The 24,344-nt window shown below is 35.8% G+C and overlaps 3 protein-coding genes across 3 annotated transcripts; 1 reads left to right on the forward strand and 2 right to left on the reverse strand.

Moving 5' to 3' along the window:
• Window positions 1-154: 154 nt before the first annotated feature.
• LOC140802781 (disease resistance protein RGA2-like) lies at window positions 155-2,253 on the reverse strand. Its single transcript, XM_073158402.1, has 2 exons — window positions 1,810-2,253; window positions 155-1,778 (listed from the first exon to the last, which is right to left on the reverse strand). The coding sequence occupies exons 1-2, from the start codon at window positions 2,251-2,253 to the stop codon at window positions 237-239; spliced, it is 1,986 nt and encodes a 661-aa protein (XP_073014503.1). The 3' UTR covers window positions 155-236.
• An 11,618-nt stretch (window positions 2,254-13,871) lies between these two features.
• LOC140802782 (WUSCHEL-related homeobox 3-like) lies at window positions 13,872-14,590 on the forward strand. The gene is made up of 2 exons (XM_073158403.1): window positions 13,872-14,213; window positions 14,336-14,590. Exons 1-2 carry the CDS (start codon window positions 13,872-13,874, stop codon window positions 14,588-14,590), a joined length of 597 nt encoding a protein of 198 aa, XP_073014504.1.
• Window positions 14,591-19,269: 4,679 nt separating this feature from the next.
• LOC140780699 (uncharacterized) lies at window positions 19,270-23,539 on the reverse strand. Its single transcript, XM_073126411.1, has 6 exons — window positions 23,308-23,539; window positions 22,201-22,336; window positions 21,332-21,416; window positions 21,186-21,233; window positions 19,804-19,904; window positions 19,270-19,724 (listed from the first exon to the last, which is right to left on the reverse strand). The coding sequence occupies exons 1-6, from the start codon at window positions 23,459-23,461 to the stop codon at window positions 19,592-19,594; spliced, it is 657 nt and encodes a 218-aa protein (XP_072982512.1). The 5' UTR covers window positions 23,462-23,539; the 3' UTR covers window positions 19,270-19,591.
• Between the last annotated feature and the right edge of the window lie 805 nt (window positions 23,540-24,344).

Here is a 24,344-nt window from a genome sequence, read left to right on the forward strand (position 1 = left end):
TTTAGAAATCCTACTGCACCATACCTCCAGACTCCGAAGAGCCACAAGTTTGTGGATCCCAAGTGGCATGTATCGGACTCCAGATTCTATGAGGTTTAGATTTTGTAGATTCCTTAGGTTTCCTATACAGCTGGGCAACTCTCTGAGCCCTTTGCAGCTAGTTAGTATCAGGGTGTGCAAGCTGTTAAGCTGACAAACTGACTCAGGCAATACTTTAATCTGACAGCAGCACACTGCTAGGTACCGTAGGTCAACAAGGTTTCCAAGTCCTTCTGGTAATTCATGTATATCAGAGGTCCTTCTGGTAATTTCTGTAAGTTGCTAAGCTGACAAATAGATTCAGGTAGCCTTCCAATACTGGAGAAGGCGATTGTAAGGTGTCGTAGGTTATTTAGGTTTCCTATGCTTTCCGGTAAATCTACAAGTTGATGACAATATGCAAGAACCAATATCTGCAGATTGTAAAGGAGGCATATTGATGGAGGTAGACTTTTCTGCTCATAGTGAAGAAGGAAAAGATATCGCAGGTGCTTCAAATTGCCTATTGAATTTGGTAGCTTCAGAAAATGTACTTCCAACTCCAAAGCCCTTAAGCACTGAGCTTTTGCAAGATCATCTAGATGAATGATTTTGCTATCATCAGTTGTCAATATAAGTGTTCGAAGATCTGTAAGATTTCCGGATAACACTGTTTCCACATTATTTTTCACGAATACATGATGAACTTCATCTGAAAGATCAGACATCTCAGCATCGACCATCGCATAATGTTCTTTTTCAGACATCAATCCTCCTAAATCATGAATCAAATCGTGCATCTTATATGCGCTGTCATCCTCCCCATAGAAAGTAGAATGGTCAGACATATGATCAATAAATGACCTCCTCATTAATTCATCAACATATTCATTACCAATCTCTTCCATTGTTTTTCTACTGTCAGACTGTATGTAACCTTGGGCAATCCACAGTTGAATCAACTGTTTCTTTGACAGTTGATAGTTCTTAGGGAACATAGAGCAGAATCGGAAGCAGGGCTTCAGATATGGAGGCATACGGTGATAGCTAATACGAAGGGCTACAAAAGTCTCATTGTCAACGTATGATTGCCATTCTTCACTTTCTAAGATCTCCGTCCAACAATCTTCGTCCACCTCGAATCTCAAAAGGCTTGCAAGTGACTTCACAGCCAGCGGTAAGCCACCGCACTTACTCACAATCTCTTTTCCTATTTTTTCCAAGTTACATTGGTCAACGCAATCCATGCCGCCAAATGCATAATGCTGAAACAAAGCCCAGCATTGATGCTCTGGCAAGTAGCCAAGCCGATAAGTTGGCAATGTCTGCATGATGACAGCAACTGCATCATTCCTCGTGGTGACAAGGATTTTTGCCACTTTTGCGCACAACAAAGGAGCTTGCAGTAGTTCCCAGTCGCTATGCTGCTCGTTCCACACATCATCAAGAACAATCAATACCCTCTTCCCCCTAACTAGGTTCATAAGATTACCCTGCAATGTGCTCAGCTCTGTGAGAGGACAACTCCCATGGGAAATAGACTCGATCATCGCCTTTGTGAGCCGCCTGACATCAAAAAATTCAGAGACGCATGCCCATCCGGTTCGATCAAAACTTTGGCGTACCCTCGGATCATTATATACGAGATTAGTAAGCGTGGTTTTTCCCAGTCCCCCTTTGCCAACGATAACAATGGTAGAAATATTACTTGCACTATCATGATCAGAGAGTAATAATTCGATTACCTCCTCCTTTCCCTCCGTTCTACCGAAAACACTGGATTGATCGACTTGAAGATGAGCTGCCCACTTGCACTATCTTCCTCTTGCGAAGAGAATCCTTTGCCACAAAGTCTGTTACTTGCGCTTCCTCCTCTTGCAAATGGAGGGCCTCCAGATCAACACAGACCTCGCCAAATCTTCGGTTCTTCTTGCTCGGATCGGCTACCGCAGCTGTTCTTGCCTCCACTTTGGCCCGCATTACTTCGTAGTGGCAGTCATCAAGAACGTCCTCAGCAGCGTAAGCGACTTCCCTGAGCTCCTTAAGCCACAGCTTCACGGATTCTTCCCTGATTTCCCTCTCCTCCGCGTCGCGAAGCGTCGCTTGGATTCCCTTCAGGGTGCTCATCGTCCAATTCATGTCATCCTCCAGGGCCTCCACGGATCCGGAGCTTCGGGTCGCAGCCACCAACTTGGCGCCCAAAGTTATGATAGAGGAAAGCAGAGCTCTCGCCATGGAAAAGGAGGAAGAAGGGATGAGTGAGAGATTAAAACTTCGAAGGTAAAGAAAGAAAAGCTTGGAAGAGGAGGGGGAGAGGGATGCCCGGTGAAGCGAATCGAATTAGAAAGTAGTGTGAATTAGTTTATCATGCAGTGGACCACGAGTATTTGGAAGTGAGTAGCATGGCCTTCCTAAGTTGACTTCCACCAACCAATTAAACTCGATGCTTATCCGAGCGTATCCTGGAGTCAACGGTGAAAATTCAAAGGAATCAGAGTTTTACTCTTGTAAATAAATCTTCAAGGCCATTTGAGGTTAAGCCCCGAACTAAGTCCAAACTTTTTAAAAGAAACTAAATCCAACTTGCAGCTAAAAGACACGCAACCGATCAAATTACGCGTCACTGCTAGCGAGTGGACTATTAATCTATTACTATATTGTGGTCCCTGTCAAGTTACCAAATGTGAGAGCGAGTTTGATAGATATGCAAGACAAAAATATCACTAAATTATTATCCAGTTTAGTTGAGTGACTACAAAAGAATCGAATGGCAGTCCTTTAGGTGGCGTTTGGTTGAGAGTATAAGAATTTTATTGAATTTGACTAGGAAACACTAAAAAGATTTAATAACTAATGATAGTTTATTTCTAATTAAGTTTCAAATGTGAGAGAGTAGAGAGAAAAAGAAAATGAATACAAGTTTGAATTACTCTGAATGATGGTAACTGACACCTTAAATCACAAATTTATCCTTAAAATGATGTGCATTTTTTTTTATTACTATCATCCTTAGTTATAAGTTATATTTTGATCTATTTATATAACATATCCTCACTTAGTATTATTTTTTTTTCACTTGTGATATACTCAGTTAATTATTTGTGTTAGATATTGTGCATTTTGTAAAAGTTATTTTATGACAAATTGCTATAACGGGGAATTGCAAAGTTATATAAGTTTGACGGATATGATCAAAATAATTATTTTATGTTAAGATACTTCATAATAAGGATATGCACAAGTTGAGAATCACGTTCGTTAGAAAAAGAAGCATAGAAGACGAAGTTGGCAATTGCCCTACAAATAGTCTAAGATATAGATGTATGTTTTCTCAAGTTTACAGACGTTCGCAAGTCATTTGAACGCGGGTTTTTGTGTTCCTTGTTTACAGGTTTTTCAAACACAAGGATGAGTTTTAGATTTTTTTGCATTACACATGAATAATATTTTTTTCTAGGTTCTTTATACATTAGTTAGAAGATGTGCATAAGTATTGAAAAACCTAATACTTGTGTGGCTATCTTTTATTCTTTTGGAGGGTCTTTTTCAAAGGTTTATCTTTGGTTCTTCATATCATAAAAAATCTTTTCTCGAGGATTACTTAGATGGCTGAACAATCTCAATGGTCACTGATATAAAAATTCTATTATGGGGAGCGATGAAATATGGAATCTACTGAGCAAGATATTCCAAATAGAGTTATGTAAATTAAGGAGTGTTTATAAATCAGTCTTATAGACTATAAAAATTTTCTTGCTGATTGATTTTTTTTTCTTTATCCAAGCTGGGATCCAATTTTTTCACATAAAAACTTTATTGTTCATTTTTTAATATTATTCTTATTTATTTGTAGTATTTTAATAGGTAAGAGTTTGGCAATCATTCCTAGGGTTTGTATAATTTTTCACAAAGGTATCATCTGTAGAATAGGTATCTCAGTGCTTTGAGAATGACCAATATACTCAATAGAACTACAAGAATACGCAGCCAAAATAAAGGATGGGCAATTCTCAATCCAAAGAATCTACTTCTGAGGACAGCCAAGGGCCTTGAAAATATTAAAAATAATATCCCAGTTGATAAAATGAAACGCCCTTTTTTAAAATCCAGCTCGATAAGCAAATCATCCTTTTAAACATCTGCGGGCCAAGAGAATTATCCACAATAGAAGTCTATCAGCCAGCTATTTAGTAAGGATTTTCTGAACTTAATTCATAAGACTAATGGAACGAAAATCTTTAATCCCTTCCTTCTTAGGAATTAAAAAAAAAATAGAAGAGCTGTTGATATCAGACAGACAGATGCACCAAAAAATCAACTGTATGAAGGGTCTGATTAGACATGATCATCGAGCGGGCCAACCGGGCTTTTCGGTCCAACCGGGCTTAAGTATTTATTCATGGCTCGATCCACCGATCATTCGGCTCAACCCATATTTTAGCTATTTTTAGAATTTTTTTACTATTAGCTTATTTAAAAAAATATATTTATATTCTCTATTTAAAAAAATAATAATAAATTAAAAAAATTTTAAATGTGTGCTTAAAAAAAATGTAAAATGGTACAGTACCAAAATTTTAGTTGGTTTTTACTATAGCAGAACGGGTAAATACTATAGCAGAACGGGCGGGCTTAGTTGCGGGCCAAACGGGTGGGCTTTCGGGCCGGGTCGGGAGGCAAAAGGCTGGCCCGTGCTGCCCATGGGTAATTTGGGCTCGGGCCGGGCTTAGCCCGGACCAAACTGGGCCGGGCACGTACGGGCTGAGCCGTTTGATCACATTTAGGTCTGATATAATCAACCGTATTGTGGATTGAGTAATAATTAGTTGACTCAACTAGACATTAATTAATATCATCTAATTTAGTAGAGTGATCTAATTAGATATAGCTATCTCATGAGTGAGTGAGTCATCTCGTCAGGAGAGTCAGGTTTTTTCGAGTCTCTCTCATTAAACTAATTCAGTATTGATGTTTAAACTGAATTGATTTTTAGCTCGATTAATGCACGGATTTCTAATCGGACTTGAGAAGAGAGATCTTCTTGTAGTAGGCCAGGTGTTGAGATGAGCTCAATAATACGGGGGCATCGAGCCAGCTTGAGCCAAAAAGTCAAGCCTAATAACTCGTTGATTTAGTTCACTAAAGCCAATTTAGAATCATTAGTCTAATTCACTAAAGCCAATTTGAAGGATGGCTATAAGGGCATAGACGTCTATTAATTCTCCGATATGGCTCATGATAGAACAAATAGGAGATAAATGAAGTATGCCTGAGGTTGGGTTACTTAAAACCAACTATCTTAATCAGTTGTGCTACATATAACTTATAAAATTTCTTTCTTTATATATATATATATATATATATATATATATATATATATATATATATATATATATATATATATAATCACCTTATATATTATATATCGGGCCTACTCGAGCTGAGCATAAGCGAGTTGACTGGATGTGAAAAAAATTATAATATTTTTATATAAAGAAGCCTCGAAAGTCATGGATCTAATGGCTTTAGTTTTATATGATTTCGATGTCAGTGTGTAAAATTAAAACAGTGGAAGAAGATCAAAACTAGACAGGTTGATAATTATCTGATGTTGCAGCGGTTGTCGGAGGGTAGCAGGTCATCAAAGGTGGTGATAGACAGCTGTAAAGTAGGGCACTCGTGGAGATGATGGTGGCTATAGTTTAGAGGTAGAATTAGGTATCAAAGTTTGATATACTCCTAGAAAAATAAACGGCTATAATTAATCCACTTCTACTCCTAGATTATCTCATTCTTACTCCTAAAATAAATTCAATGCTAAAATTATTTCTTAATGCTTGAATAGTTAAATGTTTAACAAAGAAGCTCAGTCTCTCTATATATAGATGTCATATATAATGAGTCATGCTCGGTCTAACCCTAAAGGCTTATACGACTTGAATTAGAGCATATCTTAGAGACTTATATGACTTAATTGAACTTGCCTTAGTGACTTACATGACTTAATTTGACTTGTCTTAGTGGTTTATATGACTTAACTAGACATACTTTAAAGGCTTATATGATATAATTAGACTTTCTTAAAAACTTACATAAGAGATAAACATAAAATTAATTAAAAAATAAATAAATTTGATCTATCAATCCTAATGTCCTCATGATGCAATCTGATATGATTCAATTTGTATCAACCGGAGCTCGCAAATATTTAAGCTTTTTTAACACCCCTGTGTGCATGTTTCCTTTGTTGAATAAGTTTTTTTTTCATTTCAAATAGTTTTCTTATCCAACACCGTCACAAGTTCACAATGTTGCACAAATACATGAGGCACCATCAGAAGCAACATAATATATGACCACTTTCCACCTGACACTAAAATTCAACTCTCATCAACAACAACATCCAAACCCACTCAAGATGAATTGGGCTAAGCCTGAGCCAGATTTAGGCCCAGCTCGGCCCTAGCTTGATTTAGTAATGGCATCTGCCTGCCCTACTCAGCCTAGCCCAAAAATCTAACCTGACTAGCCCACTCACAGCCAGGCCTGCCAAGCCCTTCATGATTATTTAATTAGTCTTACATTAGAAGTTTTATTTATTGAAGACTACTATAGTAGTATTTTCTTATAAAAGGTAATCAAAATGTTTTGGTGGTATAGTAATATTGCTAAAATATTTTTGATAGGCTCAGTGGTTACATTTGACGAGAGCCCGATATATCACAGAATTGATAGGTCATAAATGGTTGAAATATTCTAGCCTAGTATGAACCCGGTTTAACTCGCCCGATGATGACCTCCAACCACATCTACTCAAATATCACATCACCATATGATACCTCACCCTTACTTTTTCGATATTTCTTCCTCATTAATGATGTGCATTTTATTACTGCTATGCCAAAAATGCACCATCACTCTCGCTTGGCTCACCTAAAAGATTTTTTTTTTTGTGGTAAAATCCTTCCTTCAGATTCCTTCATGACATACACTTTCCAAGCACTCTCTGAGTATTGTTCATTCTATTCTTAATTTTCTCTTGTACTAATATTTTCTTCTCATCATTTTATTTTTCTTTCTATTTTATGTAAGCAAATTGATGCACGAGTTATATTCTTAAGTGGTGTGCCAAACTCACTGGCATGTTGTTATACCGTCTGAACTTAAAGCCTTAGAAGCAAACTATATTGGAAGCCTTAACGCCTCCTTCCAGGTAAGAAATCTAGGGTTACACATGAGTTTTTTTTTTTTTGCTTAAAAGAAAAAGATTCATGTAAATGGTTTTATTGAACGGTACAAGTTTTTTTTTTGGTTTAAAAGAAAAGATTCATGTAAATGGTTTTATTGAACGATACAAAGTTTTGTTGGTTGCCAAAGATTATCATTTTTATTTTTTTTATCATTTATGAGTCCAAAGGTTATATATGAGTTGAACAAAAGACCAACATTCTCTAAATACAGAGGCACTTAGGCCCTATCAAGTTTTAGTTAATACAGTAAGATGCCTAGTCTAGATTTTAAACTATGTGCATCGCTAAAGAATTGCTCCGAACCAAATGTCGTCGAGATCTATTACAAGTCGTTGCGCTATTGAGTTGCTCCTTCAAACTAACTGCCGAGCTATCAACTAAGTCAAGTCACCAAACTAACAAATAATTTTTTTTCACAATATGATTTGTCATAGAGAAGGGTACCTACTAACTCTACTAAAGTTGATTAGTTGGTTGCCAAAGATTTTACTCAGATTGAAAGACTAGACTATCATGATATTTTTGCCCATATTACTAAGTGTTTTTGCTGTTGTAGTTATGAGTCATTAATTTCTCCATCAATTGGATGGCTTTACTTCCTAGTAACCTTGAAGAAGAAATCTATATGACTCCTCTATTGTGATTTACCATAATGGGGAGACTAGAATTTGTCATCTACATAAGTCTCTTTCTGGTCTCAAATAGGTGTCTCATAATTGGTTCTCCAAACTCTCTTTTATTCTTCCTTATATAGTGTAACTGATAGCATAGAAATTTTGTTTCTTTTGTATAGTTTTTTAGTGTAGCTATTTATCAGAAAAGGAGATTAATCTCATACCCACATATATATTTTCCCTTTCTTCTTGCTCATGTGCCTTGATTCTAATTAACAGTTTGCATGATTTTAGCAACTGGAATATTTCATATGGACACGAGGATCATCGCCATTTTCGCAACCATTAGAGAAAATATATTCTTCCCCTTCAATTGGTCCTTATGTGGTTAGTTCTGAGACCATAGTTATTTCCAGTAATAGACTCAATCTTTGCATTGATAATAAGGCTGTTAAAAAAGCTAGCTAGCTCACAAGCCGAGCAGAGATTTTTTTTTCTTCGGCTGTTGGCTAGATTAAGGCTCGATTACAAAATTCTTTAATATACATAATAGAATAATTTGAGTTATTAGAAGTTTAGAATCATTAGATCTAATATATATATATATATATATATATATATATATATATATATATAGAAGCGATTTGAGTGAGATGGGAACTAGAGTGGGAAGAAAATAAGGGTTTTGAATATCATGCCCCTTAACCTCCTCATCAATGCCAACTTCAGTGTTGGCAAGATCCCCCGTCAGTCTCTCAACCTCTTTATCAATGTATCAAGTCTAGCTTGACCTTTCTCAAACTTGAGACGTGCTAATTTGAGCCAATTTTTTCTAGTTTATCTCAATTTTAAGCCGAGTACGAGTTAGAGATGATCATTTTGCCCGGCTTGTCTAAGCCCAACCCCATCCTGCCTAGCTTTTACCGAGCTAAGCTAGGCCGAGCTCGAGATGTTAGTGGGTTTAGGCCCAGCCTGATCCGAGCCTGAGATAGGCCCGAGCTCGGTCTTTATGCTAGATTTGAGTATGCTTGTAAATGCAATAGAAGCATCTACAGATTTAAGTAAATTATCAAGTGCTCATCTAAGGGGGGCATTCTCCAAGCCCATGAAGTAAGATTGCAGAGAAACAAAGATACTTCTATTGGACTGGCCTGGCAATCAAAAGATTAATCTGAAGAAAATAAAATCAGACGCATGCAAATAGAAAGAGCAACCCTAATAGAGCTTGCTCACAAGGATTTAGACGCTACAAACCAAATCGAAGTAGTAGTGAATTCTCTGTCCATTATTTTCATTGCAAAAAGAAATGATATGTAGAAACAGATTACTGGTATAAGAACAATTTAAATGAATCCAAATCTTAGTGATTGAATTCAAAAGAAAAAGAGATTCTTGATACAAAGACAATAATTCTAATATGCCTCAGTGACAAAATTGTAAGAAATTTGGTCACGTTGAAAAAGATTGTTGGTTCAAGTCTATAGATGATCATTAGGCTCAACCCATCCAAATTCAACCCGAACCCACTTAGTTTTAATTGGCTTAGCTCGGCTCAAGCCCGACATAGTAGTGGGCGACATGGGCTAAGTTTTTGCCCGTCCTGCATGAAAGCTCGACCCACTACTCTAATCTATAACTCGACCCGTATTGTATGCGTATTTTTATAATTTTTTTAGTCACATTAGATATTTAGTAAACTATATATTAATATATAAATATGTTTCCATAAAAAATAACTAAACTGTCTTCACGTAAGCTCATTAAACATAGCCTAATAAAGTATAATATTTTTTTATATTTAACCTATTATGTTAGATTCATTATACTCAACTCAAGTCCAATATCTAATAGGCTAGTGGGCGATAACAAGCTAGAATATTCTAGTTTACTTCGAACCCGGCCCAGCCCGAGTGATTAGTGGGTTAAAAATATATTTAAACCTAGTTAACCTAAAAAGCTCGGCTCGCCCGATGATCAATTATGTATAAGTCAAAGCATGCAACAAACTGACACTAAGAAAAGAATGATGAAAAGAATCTTCTCTTTTCAGGTTTCTCTTCACACAAGCGGTGATAGAAATTTTAGGTAATAAGTTTTTGTTCATCTATATAGATGAAAGTATTAGACCTAATGTTTGGATGGGAGATGATAATCAAGTAGTACAAAGTAAAGGAAGCACTGTGTGCATCAATACCAAGGTTGGTAAGAAACTTATATATTCATGATGTTGTTATGTATGTACCTGGTATTGCATAAATTTTATCAGTTTGGATCAATTGATAAAGAACGGCATTTATGCAATTTTCTCCAAAAATAAATAAATAATTTATAATGAGAGAAAGAAATAACCAGTACTCTCAATAAATATGAGTGAAATAAAATTTTCTCTCTAAATCTCTCTAAGCCACTGTGAATGTATGTCTCATTTAATTTGGTGGTGATTCACAGTTATGGCGTAGACAATGTGGTCATATCAATTTTGGTGGATTGAAATTTTTGCATAAGTTTTTATTTTTTATTTTATAGAAATATAATAATTTATATTATTTAATCACTACGGTTTACAAAAAGAATCATTAATGTCTTGCAGTCAAAATGTATACAAGATCAGCAAGGAAAGCTCGTCTTCATGTACATCCAAAAACTCATATCTTTAATCATATTTGTGAGTTTTAATTTGCCTCACGGTAAGTATGAAAAAAAAATAACAAAATAGATAATGGTAGATATTAGAAGCCAAAACGGTCTTCCATAATCGAGGTGACAGATCGAGTACGGTGGCTTATGTAGCCAGCCGATCAAGTTAACCAGCAGGAGAGAATGATCTCTCCTATAATATCATATGATGAAGAATTATGCTCAGTTCACTGTCACATCTTTTATTTGTCCTGCAAAGATCACAATTGCTGCCTGGTTATACCATCTTTTATTTGTCTTCTTCTAACGATGGGAAACACTTTGACCCAGACACAGCACAAGCAGCAGGCTGAGTTAGTTGATGTCCTGTTCAACATGGTCCCATGACGTGGAGTTGTTTCTGGACGAATTAGTTGCGTGCTTCTTCCCGACAAAAGCCAACGAGATCTCATCATCCCAACTGTGCGAGGTCAACACCAACCACTGTTGAGGGGGTGGGGGACAATGAATCCATACGGCAAACAGTGTGCAAATCTGGTGCTATTGATCCACTCGTCATCCACCCCATTACTTCTGCTACTATTTCTCCGATTTAAAGAGTTGTATTGCGTACCAACTGTATCTATATTCTAGATATATAGCATTCGGAATGTTATCGGTAAAGATCACAAGGAACAAGAGTGGGGTGATGTAGGTAACAGTGGAGAAGATGAGACAGATGAAAGAGAGAGACAGAGAGATAGAGGTGGCGTGAGGAAGAAGAGAATGAGATGATTTAAGAGATGGTGGAGGACACGTCACATCACGCATCTATCAACAATGGAGATGTGATGGACGACTGTAAAGATCGATGTAAGACCAAGACGGCAGCAGGAACGAGCGCGATAGAACGCACGATTTTATGTACGTGGCATCTTGTGTTTAGTTGTTGCTTAGATTTACCTGCATTCGGGGCTGCAGACTACCATACACAATGCATGCATGCGCTAATTCGTCATCTATGTACACGTCCGTGGGAACGACGTACAAACCGAAACATCCCAGATCAGCAGATCCATGAGAACATAAAAAAGTTGTTAGTATGTTTATATTATATGATTATATGTAATTTAAAATATTATATATACAGTAGCATTTAAACCTGAGAAGTAGGTTTTTTTTTCGAATTTATTTGATAAATATAATAATTTTTAAAGTTTTCGGAAAATAGATAGAATGGTTTCAACCCAGGCAATTTACTATCAAAGTTAATTAATAACTTTTCCTTCATGATATTCTATTTAAATTGCTCTATGTTTTTTTTTTGTCATATTATAATTATACATCTAAATCGGCTGCCATTGAGAGCGAATTGCTTTCCAATATTTTAAATAGTTTATAAAATCACATGTTTATCCAATACGTTTAAACTTGAACCTAACTAGTAATTTAATTAGAGAGAGATAATCTAATGAGCTAAGAGGGGCCGTTATTCTTCGACTTATATATATTATAGAATTATTGTTCAAAATTCGATTCATCTAAGTCCTAATCATGAGAGTCGTCAATAGACAACAAGTGATAAAGCTAACAAAGTCTTTTTGTTCAATCTCAGAATCATCTCATGTAACTTTTATGAGTTTACCCTCCCTCTTAAGATAATTTAGACATTCTTGTGTTATGTGCCTAAATTCTTGATATTCATGTCATTAGGTAACGGCCCCTTAGTATGTGCTCTTAGGCTTATTACCTAAGCTAGTTTTGAAATTTTTTTAAAACAAATTCTTATTCATTTTTACAAAACAAAAAAGTCGGATCAACTCAGGATCAGTATATCATTGTCATTATCAGACTCGAGAGAAGCATTCATCATACTTTTCAAAGATAAATATAATTAATAATAAATAAAATAAGAATCATAAAATCATGCAGTAATTTGCTATCCAAAAAAATCTTGGTTCCAGTGCATATCATCATCGGATCTACAAGCCTCCGTAGATATTAAGTAGCAGCCAATTACTAACTGCAGTATATGCACTGCAACAAAGAAGGGAAGAAGTGACCATAAATGTTACAAGTAATTAAGTCATAGACTGGCAAAATGAATTGAGTAGAGGAGACATAATGTTAAGTGATACCACAATCTTCTCTTTTATTCCACGTGGGCCCCTTGAAGGACAAAGTCTCTCTATATATAGGAGAGTCATTAATTAAAGAGCCATAAAATTGATTAAGATCTTCAAAGGTGATTCAATGCATTGTCATTATGCCAACAGAAAGATTGTGTCGGACATAATTGGTACTATGATATCATGTTAACTAATCGATTAGTCTAAAAGCTTAAGCTTAAAGTTACATTCTAGTAACAACTAAGAACCAAAATTAATCAAGGACCGCTAGCTCCTTGAAGCCTAATGAGAAAATTGGTAAATTATAGTTTACCTCACTATGGTTTAGCTTGATTTTAATTTACTCTTATGTATTTCAAACAAGTGCTTAATCTCTTTTATGATCAGACCAACTTGCAACTCTTTGATGTTTCAAACAAAACTAGGTGTAATCAATATGATTTATTGGTACCAAAATTATTTTGATGATAAATGATCACATTACTACGTCATCTTCAATTTAGGTTCTATTTGAAAAACGGTAATTAAGTTTTTCACATATCTATTAACAACTAACTATTATAATTTGGCCTAGATCATCATCGGAAGATTAAATACTTAAATTTAAAGTGCAGAAAAAGTACGTTAAAATTAAGTCAAATGGCAGGTGTAAATTAATTATAATTTATCCCAAAAAAAAGAAAACAAAAAGTTGGAGCTCAAAGTATCAATGAGAGAGAGATTCTAAGGATAGTTTTTGTTGAGATTGGACTTTGGTTTCAATGTTGCAGCACTGCAGTCATCATGACCTTATAATTTATTTTCCAACCCAAAAGGCTAGGACAGAAAGGTGTATGCTGCTATGAGCATGCAGCAGCCTGTCATTCCCCCTCTTCAATGTAATCCCCATCTTCCAACACCACCAGCCAACATCACACTTGAGATGTGACACTACTTCTGAACTCTCTCTATCTCTCTCTTACAAATTATATATAGAATTAAACTAAAAGGAAAAGTATGTCAAAGCCATTGAAACACTCATTCAATGCCATCTCTGATAACAGCATCAGCATTGTCAGTAATATTTCCTTGCCCTAAATCTTCTACTATGAGCTATAAACTCCACAATGTTGCTCCTCCAACTTAAACACACTCTCTTATATGCATATCCATATAAGCACCAAAACCAAAATAGAGAAAGGACAAGAAGAAAGAGGACAAAGCTAAGAGATAGTTAGAGATAGAAGAGGTAGAGGGAGAGAGGGATGCCTTCTTCAACAAGGTGGTGCCCAACTCCAGAGCAGCTGATGATACTGGAGGAGATGTATAAGAGTGGAGTTAGGACTCCAAATGCCTCTCAGATACAGAAGATAACAGCTCACCTCTCCTACTACGGGAAGATAGAGGGCAAGAATGTCTTCTACTGGTTCCAGAATCACAAGGCTAGAGAGAGGCAGAAGCTTCGCAGGATGCTGTATAGGAATCACCATCTTCTCTATACACACTCGCATAGACTTCTTCCTCACTTGAACCAAGCTTTCTCTAGTACTACTACTCCTTATCCCCCTCAATTCCACCAAAGAGCATCATCTCCTTATCTCCATCAGGTTTATATATATATATATTTATTTATTTATGCACTATTTTCATTTATCATAGATATTATACCTCACTAGTTTAGTTGATATATAATTAGTAACTTACAAATCTATATATACATATATTCTAGGGAGCAATCCAGGAAGCACTTCGTGGGTCGAATTTACTCGGAAAATTGGATAAAAGTTGGCGCGATGCGGCGTCCTCGGCTACGCATAATGCAACATTTGGTAAAGAATGGATGGTGGTGATGGGTATGGGGTCAGAGATGCCTCCATGCTGCAGGCCTCTTCAGACCCTTGATCTCTTTCCTACCAAGACTACTGGTCTCAAGGATGAGTGCAGCACCTCCAAATCCTCCTCAACCTCTACCACAACCCACTGAAAGAAGATATGAATATCTAATCAATGGATTCATATATGATGATGATGGATGGATGGATGGATGGATGGATGGATGGATGGACCCTTCATCTTGTAACTAGGTGAATAGGTGTCCTTTTGTTCTTACCTATATTTAGTGTACTGCAGCTAACCTAGGGTCGTTGTCTGTTTCACAGTAGAGAGAAGGCATACACTGGTTGTATTTCAGAAGGTGACCTGCAAGCATTGTTCCTTTTCTCTTATTAACTCTCTCTCTCTCTCTCTCTCTCTCTCTCTCTGATGAGTCATGCATGCATCACTGTTTAGCTGATGGTTTTAGGTTAAAATTACACCTAGCCCTCCCGGTGAAGATAAAAGACGTAACACTAAGCCCCAGAACTATTATCAACTCCGAAGGATTACACTGTTAACAGGAAAGTTGATTTTATAAAATTACCCTATGCTCATACACTCATTTGGGTTGCAAGAAAAGAGGAGGAATTTGAGAGAGATTGAAAGTGAGAGAAATTGGAAACAATATCACCAAAGAACTTGGAATTTGGCCTGGGATTAGGAAAGAAAATGTGAGGAGGAGAAGGAGGAGAAATTGAGAGAGATTGAGTTTGAGAGAAAAGAAAAATAATAGCTATTATAGGAGAAAAATGATAGAAGAAGAGGAGAGGGAGAGGATGAACAAAAATTAACGTAGAAAGAGTATAAATGTCTTGGTATAAGTTTGGAGAGGAAGATGAGGAAGCACAAATGGGGCCAAAAAATAAATTAGTCTTATGTTTCATAGTTCAAAAAATCTAGATATAATTTGACCTGTTTATTTGCTTCTTATCTTACCGAGAAAGGGGACTTCAAGTAAATAAAATATCTTATTTTGTATATTTCAAAATCAAAACCTGCCATTTTCGATTTTCCAAGAGATTTGAGGGAAATATGAAAGAGATATATGAGTTCTACAAACCATATCCTTATTATCCTACCTTTTCCAAATAGGAAACCGAGTGGGGTCAAATAGTATTAAACCAGTTTCACCCTAAGCTTAAATGGTGAAAATCAAGCTATAAGATATCTTCTAAAATAAAAAATAAAAAAAAAATATATATATATATATAAAAGATCCTACATTTACTTCAAATGAAAATAAAATGGAGGCAGAGGACTTATTATGTAACAAGCACCTGATCATTGAATGGTGACTTTTATTTTATCATAAGGCGGCTAATTATGTATTAAACAAAGATACTAACTCTATCTAGTATAGAAGTTAGACAAGGGACTCAACCCTTTTAAGAAACGGATAACAGAGTTCATAGCAGTCTGGTGAAAAATTTAGTAAAATATCACCCATAAATGCTCATCCAAGCAAAAAAGAGGGAACAATGCCATTGAATTTTTCTTCTAAGCCCGTTTAGTAGAGTGAATTAATATGGGGGTTATTTGAGATATGTCTGAATCCATTTGGTTGCAGAATAAGAAAATATTATAATTATAACAAGAAGGATAAATATTGGAACAAAACTACTGAGTAAGATGTGCTTGGTTGTGATAATTGAAATAAATGATAAAAATGATTAAATTAACCCTATTGCTCTTTTGCTAGTTTAACGTGAATAGATATTTATTTTTTGTTATTATTTTTCTTCCGGAGAAAGATAGGAAATATGTTTCAAAAATTATATCCGAGAAGTAATTTTATTTTACAACCATTATATTGTCATAGTTATTTTATAATTCCCGTCGTAATTTACACAATATAAATATCATTATAAATAGCATCACAGATAAATATTACATAATAAAATATTATAATATAACCAAGTATATTATAGTCACATTACATTGTTCAATTTGAATCTAAACCATAGTAATATACTGTCATATTTAGTACATACAAGCAATAATTCAAATCTGCAACCGTCCAGCATGTAGAATTGTTGAGCTTGAATAATACTTGACATGACATTTAGGAAGCATCCTAGTCCATGTCAAAAATTTTGACCTAGACCAAGATTGTTCTTTACTTTGAACTATCATTTTTTTTTTCACATAATTTTCCTGAATTTTTTTTGACACATGGGCCTCCTAAATTATTGAAAATATCTCAAACACCTATTTCACTAGGTTTTCATTACCTTTTTTTACCATAAATTGTCATAAGCAAGTCACACGAGCAATCATATGACATATTTACATTTATGTTTTGGAAGAAAGAAGAGATAGAAATTATACCGTGATTATAAGTAAAGGGGTATTTTAATCTTTTCATCCTTTTCATTTACGATATTAGGGGGTGAGATATTTTCAATAGTTTAAGGGGTTTATGTGTCACAAGGAAAAGTTTATGGGGATTATGTGAAAAACGGTGATAGTTAATTTAGGGGGTCTAAATAAAACTATCATTTCTTTCAATCAAACATACAAGTGGAAACCAGAAAGCAACAATAAACCACAAAGAAGTGCAGACATCAGGGCACACGGTTGCGCAAGTCATAGAAAATTCAACGTGATCCAAGTCACGAAGGAGGACAGCGAATAGTTGTATGGTCAAAGTGCTTTGACTCATCAACATCATTAAGGTTTAGATATGTGATGACAAACCCTTTGAAAGGAAGGGGCTAGTGTATGTTGACATGATATTGAACGATGCAGCCTCGTGAGTGATGATCGACACTAGGCAATCCACAACTTCATGTCCGATGTCGAGGCTAAATGTAGTATTGGGCACAACCAAAGACATCGAAATCAGCTTTGGAGCATGGAGAGGATGAAACGATATAATAACGACGAGCCTCGACGATTTCTAATTGATCTTTGACCTAGGAGTTTGCCATTGCTGCCAAGGTCATGCCTATATCACACCTTGGAGCATTGAGCATCATGGACGAAGTGTCATCATGCATATAGTGCAAACCAACAAAGGTCATCTCCGTTAGACTTCAACTGAGCATGAGAGTATATCAAGATGAGACCATGCACCTTGCGACCTACAACTTCGAAGATAGAAACCTTACAAAGGTGACTGTCTCAGCAGAAGATATCCATATTTTTTTTGGAGAACTCAATGACACAATGCTAAAGGAGTTGTCCAAGCAAAGACCATCTAGGCGAGAGGCATGCCATCGATGTAGAGCTCTATGCGAAGCTAACAACAGAGACACACCAACAAATAATTGATATGATTCGGATCAGATCGAATCACCTCGAAAGACATTAGACTCAATGAATTAAGTATAGTTATCTTATTCATTATGCTTATATAGTTTAGTCAGAATCTTAGTAGGTTAGAATTTTTATAATTAGCTAAGTTCAGTTCAATTTAATTATTTGTAGCTTTAGGAAAAAATATCCAGATGATATTCATCCGACATCTGAATATTATGAAACTATTTGGATAAGATTGATAACGTCATGATCTACAATTTTCATATCCAAAGTTTCTTCCGGTTCAAAACTTGTATGCAGTAGAACGAAAAAATATTCTAAAAAGAATAAGAAAGACTGATTTAGCTAAATTTGTTAGTTTGAACTTTTATGCTTTATTCTTTATAATTAGAGCTTTATAGCTTGTATTTTGGGCATGCTTGGAATGAAATAAAGGTATCTTCCTTAATCTCTCTATCATATAGTAAATTCTTTTCTCCTCACTGCCCTCTCCTATTAGTGGTTTTTACCCTCACTACGCTGGTATTCTTTTTCATCATATGCAAACTGCCATATTTAACTTGTCCCCCTTCGTCTCTCTTTGCCTTAACTATTTTTACCTCTCGTATAGTTTTCATCTTTAGCCGCTACCACAGTGGTAAATCAATCATAGTATACAACCATATATTGCATCTACCTCCACAAGCCACCACCACTATCCTTTCCAACTCTACTTCATCACCGTCGACCTACCATCTCCATCCTCATGCTTAGGAGTTTGTGCCTTCACCCATGGAATTCCTATAACCAACTTAAGATCTCCATCCCATAGATTCATTATTCTCCAACATTTGGTAACTATTTAGACAATATCTCAAGATCTACTGGGTCAAACTTCATGATCTTAGATAAGTTAGATAGCTCTCTTTGTGATATTAAGGTTGTAACACCTCGGGTCACGAACTCTCCATGCGTCCAACGCTATAACCCTTTGAGGAAGCAATATACTTAGTCTTCTTCATTCATGTTGGAGGTGAGGTTTTTGAGGTAGTTTGCTATTGTCGCATTATGCTTCAGCAAAGCAGTCTAGACCTCCTCCCCCTCCATCTACTGCTGCAATACCTTGAGGTAACACTCCATGCTACAAAGTTCTCAACCTCCCTCGTGTTGTGCACACCCTTAGACCTTTGCCGTTGGACAATAGAATATCATAGAGTTTAGATCTTATTTAGTTTAAGACTAAACCTCAAACTCGATTAATTAGTCTTATTTCTTAGTCTTAATTTTATGAAGAATAAATTTGATTAGATATATAAAAGATAAAAAAAATATTTAGTTATTAAACTAATTTAGAAGTCCCTAAACTCAAAGCTAGAGTTTAAGTTTTAGAATTTAAAATTTAGAACTGAATCAACTCTTCCAAAAATCAGTCAACCAAGCTCAACACGTGAGCATATAGCACTCCAGTAAAAAATATCCAATAAATATAACCAAAAATCACGGCGGAATGCTCATGCAAGCCAAAAAAGAAAGGGCAACGCCACTGAATTTTTCTTCTAGTTCAAACATAAAACTTATCTATTTGAATGCAAATAATTGGGACTTACAGTATAAGCAATATAATCACAGTGCCTTCAAGTGGCGCAGAGTTTGAGCCAGAATGCTGCAATCAGTTGGAAATTATAAACTAGTTGTGATTTATAATAGGAAACAGCCTTGAAGACCATTGTCTTTATTTCGTCAGTCGAATCAAGGTTATAAAGTTGCAGGAACAGATACTGCAAAGCCGTGTAGAGTTAACCAACAAACTTTGCTTCTGAGGACCTATTTGCCACAAATCATTCCTAAATATCCAAGAAGGGTGATTTAGTCACTGCAGAACCCGCATGCTGATCGGATTGTTGAGACAAAAGCTCCTATTCTTTACGCAGAAAGCATTCATTGCATCAACCTGAGTTGGAAACTGGATAATCGCAACCCTGATAGGATCTGGGAAACCTGGCCTGCAGTACGCGAAAAGAAGTAGGTGAATAAGCAGTTGCATGAATCACAGGCCATGTTCAAGTCAAGCTGCTTATTCACCTGACAAAGGTCTGGAATGATGAAGGATCAAAGTTGCAGCCAGACAGGAAACGTTCTACATCCTCTTGAAGAGCATTACGAGGAACTCCTTGCAACAGAACCTGAATAGTCACAGCACAAATGATGAGAAGTTGCAAAATATTTCAAACTCATTTGTAGCATTTGATGACAAATAGGTAATGCCTCGTACCAATGAACTTCAGCATCAATGAACAGTAACAGTGAATAGAACATCATGATCCAATGGTGTCACTATGATTCTAGCGTCAGCTAAAGAAGATCTGATTTTTACATTGTCAATGTCCTACAGGATATTAAATTGGTCTAAGACAATGCAAGAGAAGTCTATTTACCAGTTCTGAAAGATTATTTCATGACTGCATGAAACTTAAGCAGAACTGGAAGCACATCTATAGGTGCTTTTCTTAAGAAAAGTGTAAAATGATATCATTTCAAAACAAAGTCTAATTAACAATTTAGAATATACTTGTCATTTGTATATTCCTCACTTATATATGTTCTTCCTAATGTTGTAGCTACTCGTCAATGCGAGGCCAGTAAAAGGCTAAATATTCTAAATAGGTCTGTCGCCAAGGAAAGAGATAGGTTTAACTACTGCTAAACTTTTCTCCAGGGAAACTTTGGTCTCTTCTTAATTTGTCATCTAATGAGTAATCCAATTGAGGAAAGTACTTGAAAAGAGGCAGGAGCTAAGTTGGCCTTCCATTTCAATGAATTAATTTAAAGGATGATATTCTCAATTTCTCATGTTTCTTGTTGACCTACTAAAAGGTTATCTCAATTACTTTGGGAGAGATCTAAAGACAGACATTATTGGGTTGAAAATTATAATGATGACAGACTCGCAGCAAGGCTGATGTTCATAGGCAATTTTCAGCTAAAGAATGTGTCAGCATTGTAGCCTACCATAGATCATTCTTCTGGTTACTTTAACTGAATCTTTGATTCCTTAAGGTGCTATCTAAGTGCTAAAAATCACCATCTTTCTAATTACCATAAAAAAAAAAAATCAATCTGAGTTTTCTATGTTCAACTTCCAAATGTCCTACTTGGGAAAGAAACTAACTTCTCTGCAGATGCATACTGGAAATTCAGATACCACAAAATAAATAAGAAATTGTAGCTATATGAGCTGATTTAAATCACAAATTATATGTTACTATTAGTCCATTAACTTGAGAACATACAAAAACCAAGAGGTATGAACAATACTCAAAATTATAGAAGAAAATGGTACATGAATTTATAATTTACTCAAAAAGACTGATCTATCTCTAATGAGTAAGTACAAAAATGATTTTCTCCAAGTTCATACAATTAAGGAGAATAAGCGGGAAGGGAAATATGTAACTGTTACTTACAGCTTTCCCATCATAAGATGTTTTAAGGTCCCATTCAGAACGATCAATCTGCCAGAAGAAAGGATGAAACATGATTTAGCAAAGATGTTGCTGTTAAAAATATCAAATTATCAATTACAACACTAAGTACCCTGAGCTAGCTTTACCTTCTCTAATTTGTATAAACGACCCTTCCTGATAGTTTGCCTTACTGCCAAATCAAATGAAGACCGAGAAGGAAATTGCAACAACCTATTTCACAAGAAAAAAGGAACATGATTTAGCTTTTGGGTGCTCAATTTCAACAGGGTGTAAAAATAGACAGATCCTTCAGCTAAGAGGAGTTAAGGAGGAATTAAATGTAGAAGAAGGTAAATGACAGGGAAATACACATGGATATGAACATGTGTACAATACCTTTATATCTACAAATATAAGATTTAAAAATATTCACAAATTTAAGAACTAGAAGCATATAAATATGAATCCACTTAATAAAAGCATGAGCGGATGAAGTAATATAGAATTCTGGAAGTGTCAAGGTGCTAGCCTACATGGGAAGTACAAATAAACTGGTAAATCCGACTTTCCAGCAAAATGATGTTTAGAGACATCTAACATATGGCACAACAATGAGATATTTGGTCATACTTTAGTTAGAAAAGACATCTAACTGTTGCATCCCAACTATTGATAGCATAAACATTCTGCCAAAGTTTAGAAAATTGAATGGTGTCAACTAATTTGATGCCATGCTTTTAATTCCAATGAGGATCTGGATTGGTAAGCAATAGTGATTATTGTATGATCAAAGTTCATTTGTTATGGCATATATTATTATTTTTTAATGATAAGGCAATGCAGAATTTCTTACCAAATTTAGCAAAGGTAATAATGTAAATGGCAGATCTGTTAAGAAGTTCAGAAAATACAAGGTTCTTCTAAGAAAATCCAAATCTTCATTGCATGTAAGTTTTATTAATGATAAAGCGAAAGGAACAAAAATGAAAGAGGAAAGAGGGTAAATGGAACATACACACCAACTGGAGTATATGCTCTATTATAGTCGAACTTAACATCATTAATTGACAATTTGCATCCTTCGAGATAATGAATAACATCGGTCTTCAGTGTATTCCTTCCAATGCCAGTCAATCTTCCAAAGGCCAAACCTGATAGAAGAATAGACCAAAACATTTCCAAGTAAAAATTTAGGAGATAGAATCAACCTAAAAGATAATACTAGAACCAAATATAGGGAAGTCTAAGATATAGACAAAATGGCAAGAGCACAAGGCCAAAGTTTCCATGAATATATGAAAGCCAAAAGCATAGATGCTAACAGAAATGAGGAAAGCCCAATCTAGAGTTTATTGTCATACGCATTGAAAAGAGTTCAAAGGTATTTAGTATAAGGGAATTCCTACCAACCATGTGTAATGCTTCTCTCAAGGAATAAAAGCAAGAAAGTGGAAAATGGAGATAGCACAAGGACAAAACATATCTTGCAAGAAGTTTTAGGTCATATAATAGCATGCAATCAAGATAAACTAGTCAGATTTGAGGAAGCTGAAAAATGTCAGAAAACCTGCAGAGAAGAACAATAAGAAAGGGAGTTCCAGGGGAACCTAAAGCAACATGAACGTGTTTGGAGATGGTTCTTCCATCCAGTGTATTCTGAATACAGGTAATTAAGAATGTCTCAATACCAAAGATTGCTTAATCCATCCATAAGGGACCACACTGAGGTCTTCAAGTATGATAATCATTTGATCGCGGAAGAAATGACCTCCTTCCACAGGAAGTCTGGTTGAACTTCGATCACAAAGCCACATATTAATTCATTGCAAGATTCAATGATGAGATTGAAATGGTAGAATTGTGAGAACCCTGTTTTTCCAACTAAAATAATATATTCATAACATGAACTAGCACAGCATTATCGCAGTTCTTTTCAAATTGTAGTGCTGTTGATCTATGCCCAAACTAATTTGAAACATAAGCATTGAAACGAGCCCAAATATCTTTCGTCTCTTATACAGTGGCTACGACAAGTAGCAAGTAGGTAATATTAGATTTAATCAACCAACACATTCTTGGAGACGAGAGAAGAGAAGGCTAATCGAAACCCTATGCTAGATACCTTCGGGGGCGGAGTGGAGAAAGGGATCGATAGAAGGATCCTGCGACTCCCCCTCGGTGGAGAGGCTCCTCCATAGAATTCTAGGTAAGGGGTTGGGAGTCAAAGCCCTTCCCTTGAGCGTGCCTCCAAGACGAGTGAGTACGAGCTTCGCCATTGCTCTCACTTTGGAAAGAGTTCGAATAATTTGCTTGCCCTAATAGTTCCGAAGTAGAACAGAATGAAAAGGAGCCAGATTATTTGCGGCCACGGTTGCAGGAATCTTATGCATTCCTGCAAAGGGGGTTTATCCATGAATATATTTAGTAAATCAGAAATCAACACCATAGAGACAATATCTCAAGAAGAAATGGTAAATAAACACTAAGGAAATAGACAGGAGACTAGGTAGATCTAATTACCTATCGAGGCGGATAGTCTATAGTATCCCTAACATCTAGGGATGAAAACAGATCGGATACAAATCAAATGTGCTCGACCCACAATAACTATTGTGGAGAAAATTATTTGATAGTTGGTGGTGGCTTGACTCAATGATTTAGCTCGATTGATGACTCAGTGGTGCGATTGGCTTGGAGGAGCAGCTCGGCAACGCGATGACTTGGAGCAATGTCTCAGCGACGTTAAGTTTAAAGTAATAGTTCGACGACGCACACAGCTTGAAGTCTAAACTAGGCAGCTTAATATATTGGCTAAAGTTTGATAGAGCTTTGGTACTTTTGTATTCAGAGATAATTGACTTTTTGTCCAACCCAAATCTAGCATTCGGCTCTTAAATGATAAAAGAAATAATGATCAACCCACATCCAAAATTCTTTTTTTTTTGTCCGAATACGAATATTGGATGGATAGCAAAATTTAAAATTATATCATAACTAAACAAATACAGATAATTTTCGAATACAAACGAATAAATTTTAAATACGGATAAAATCTTTTTCGAATAAGCAATGGATCTTTTCTGAATATGGATCGGATCTTAAACTGATACACTTGTAGATGTCATTGACTCATAAAGATGCATATTAAAACTAATTACT

This window comes from Typha latifolia, chromosome 1, assembly GCF_019914945.1.
Source record: "Typha latifolia isolate L0001 chromosome 1, TyphaL0001v2, whole genome shotgun sequence".
NCBI classification, from domain to species: Eukaryota; Viridiplantae; Streptophyta; class Magnoliopsida; order Poales; family Typhaceae; genus Typha; species Typha latifolia.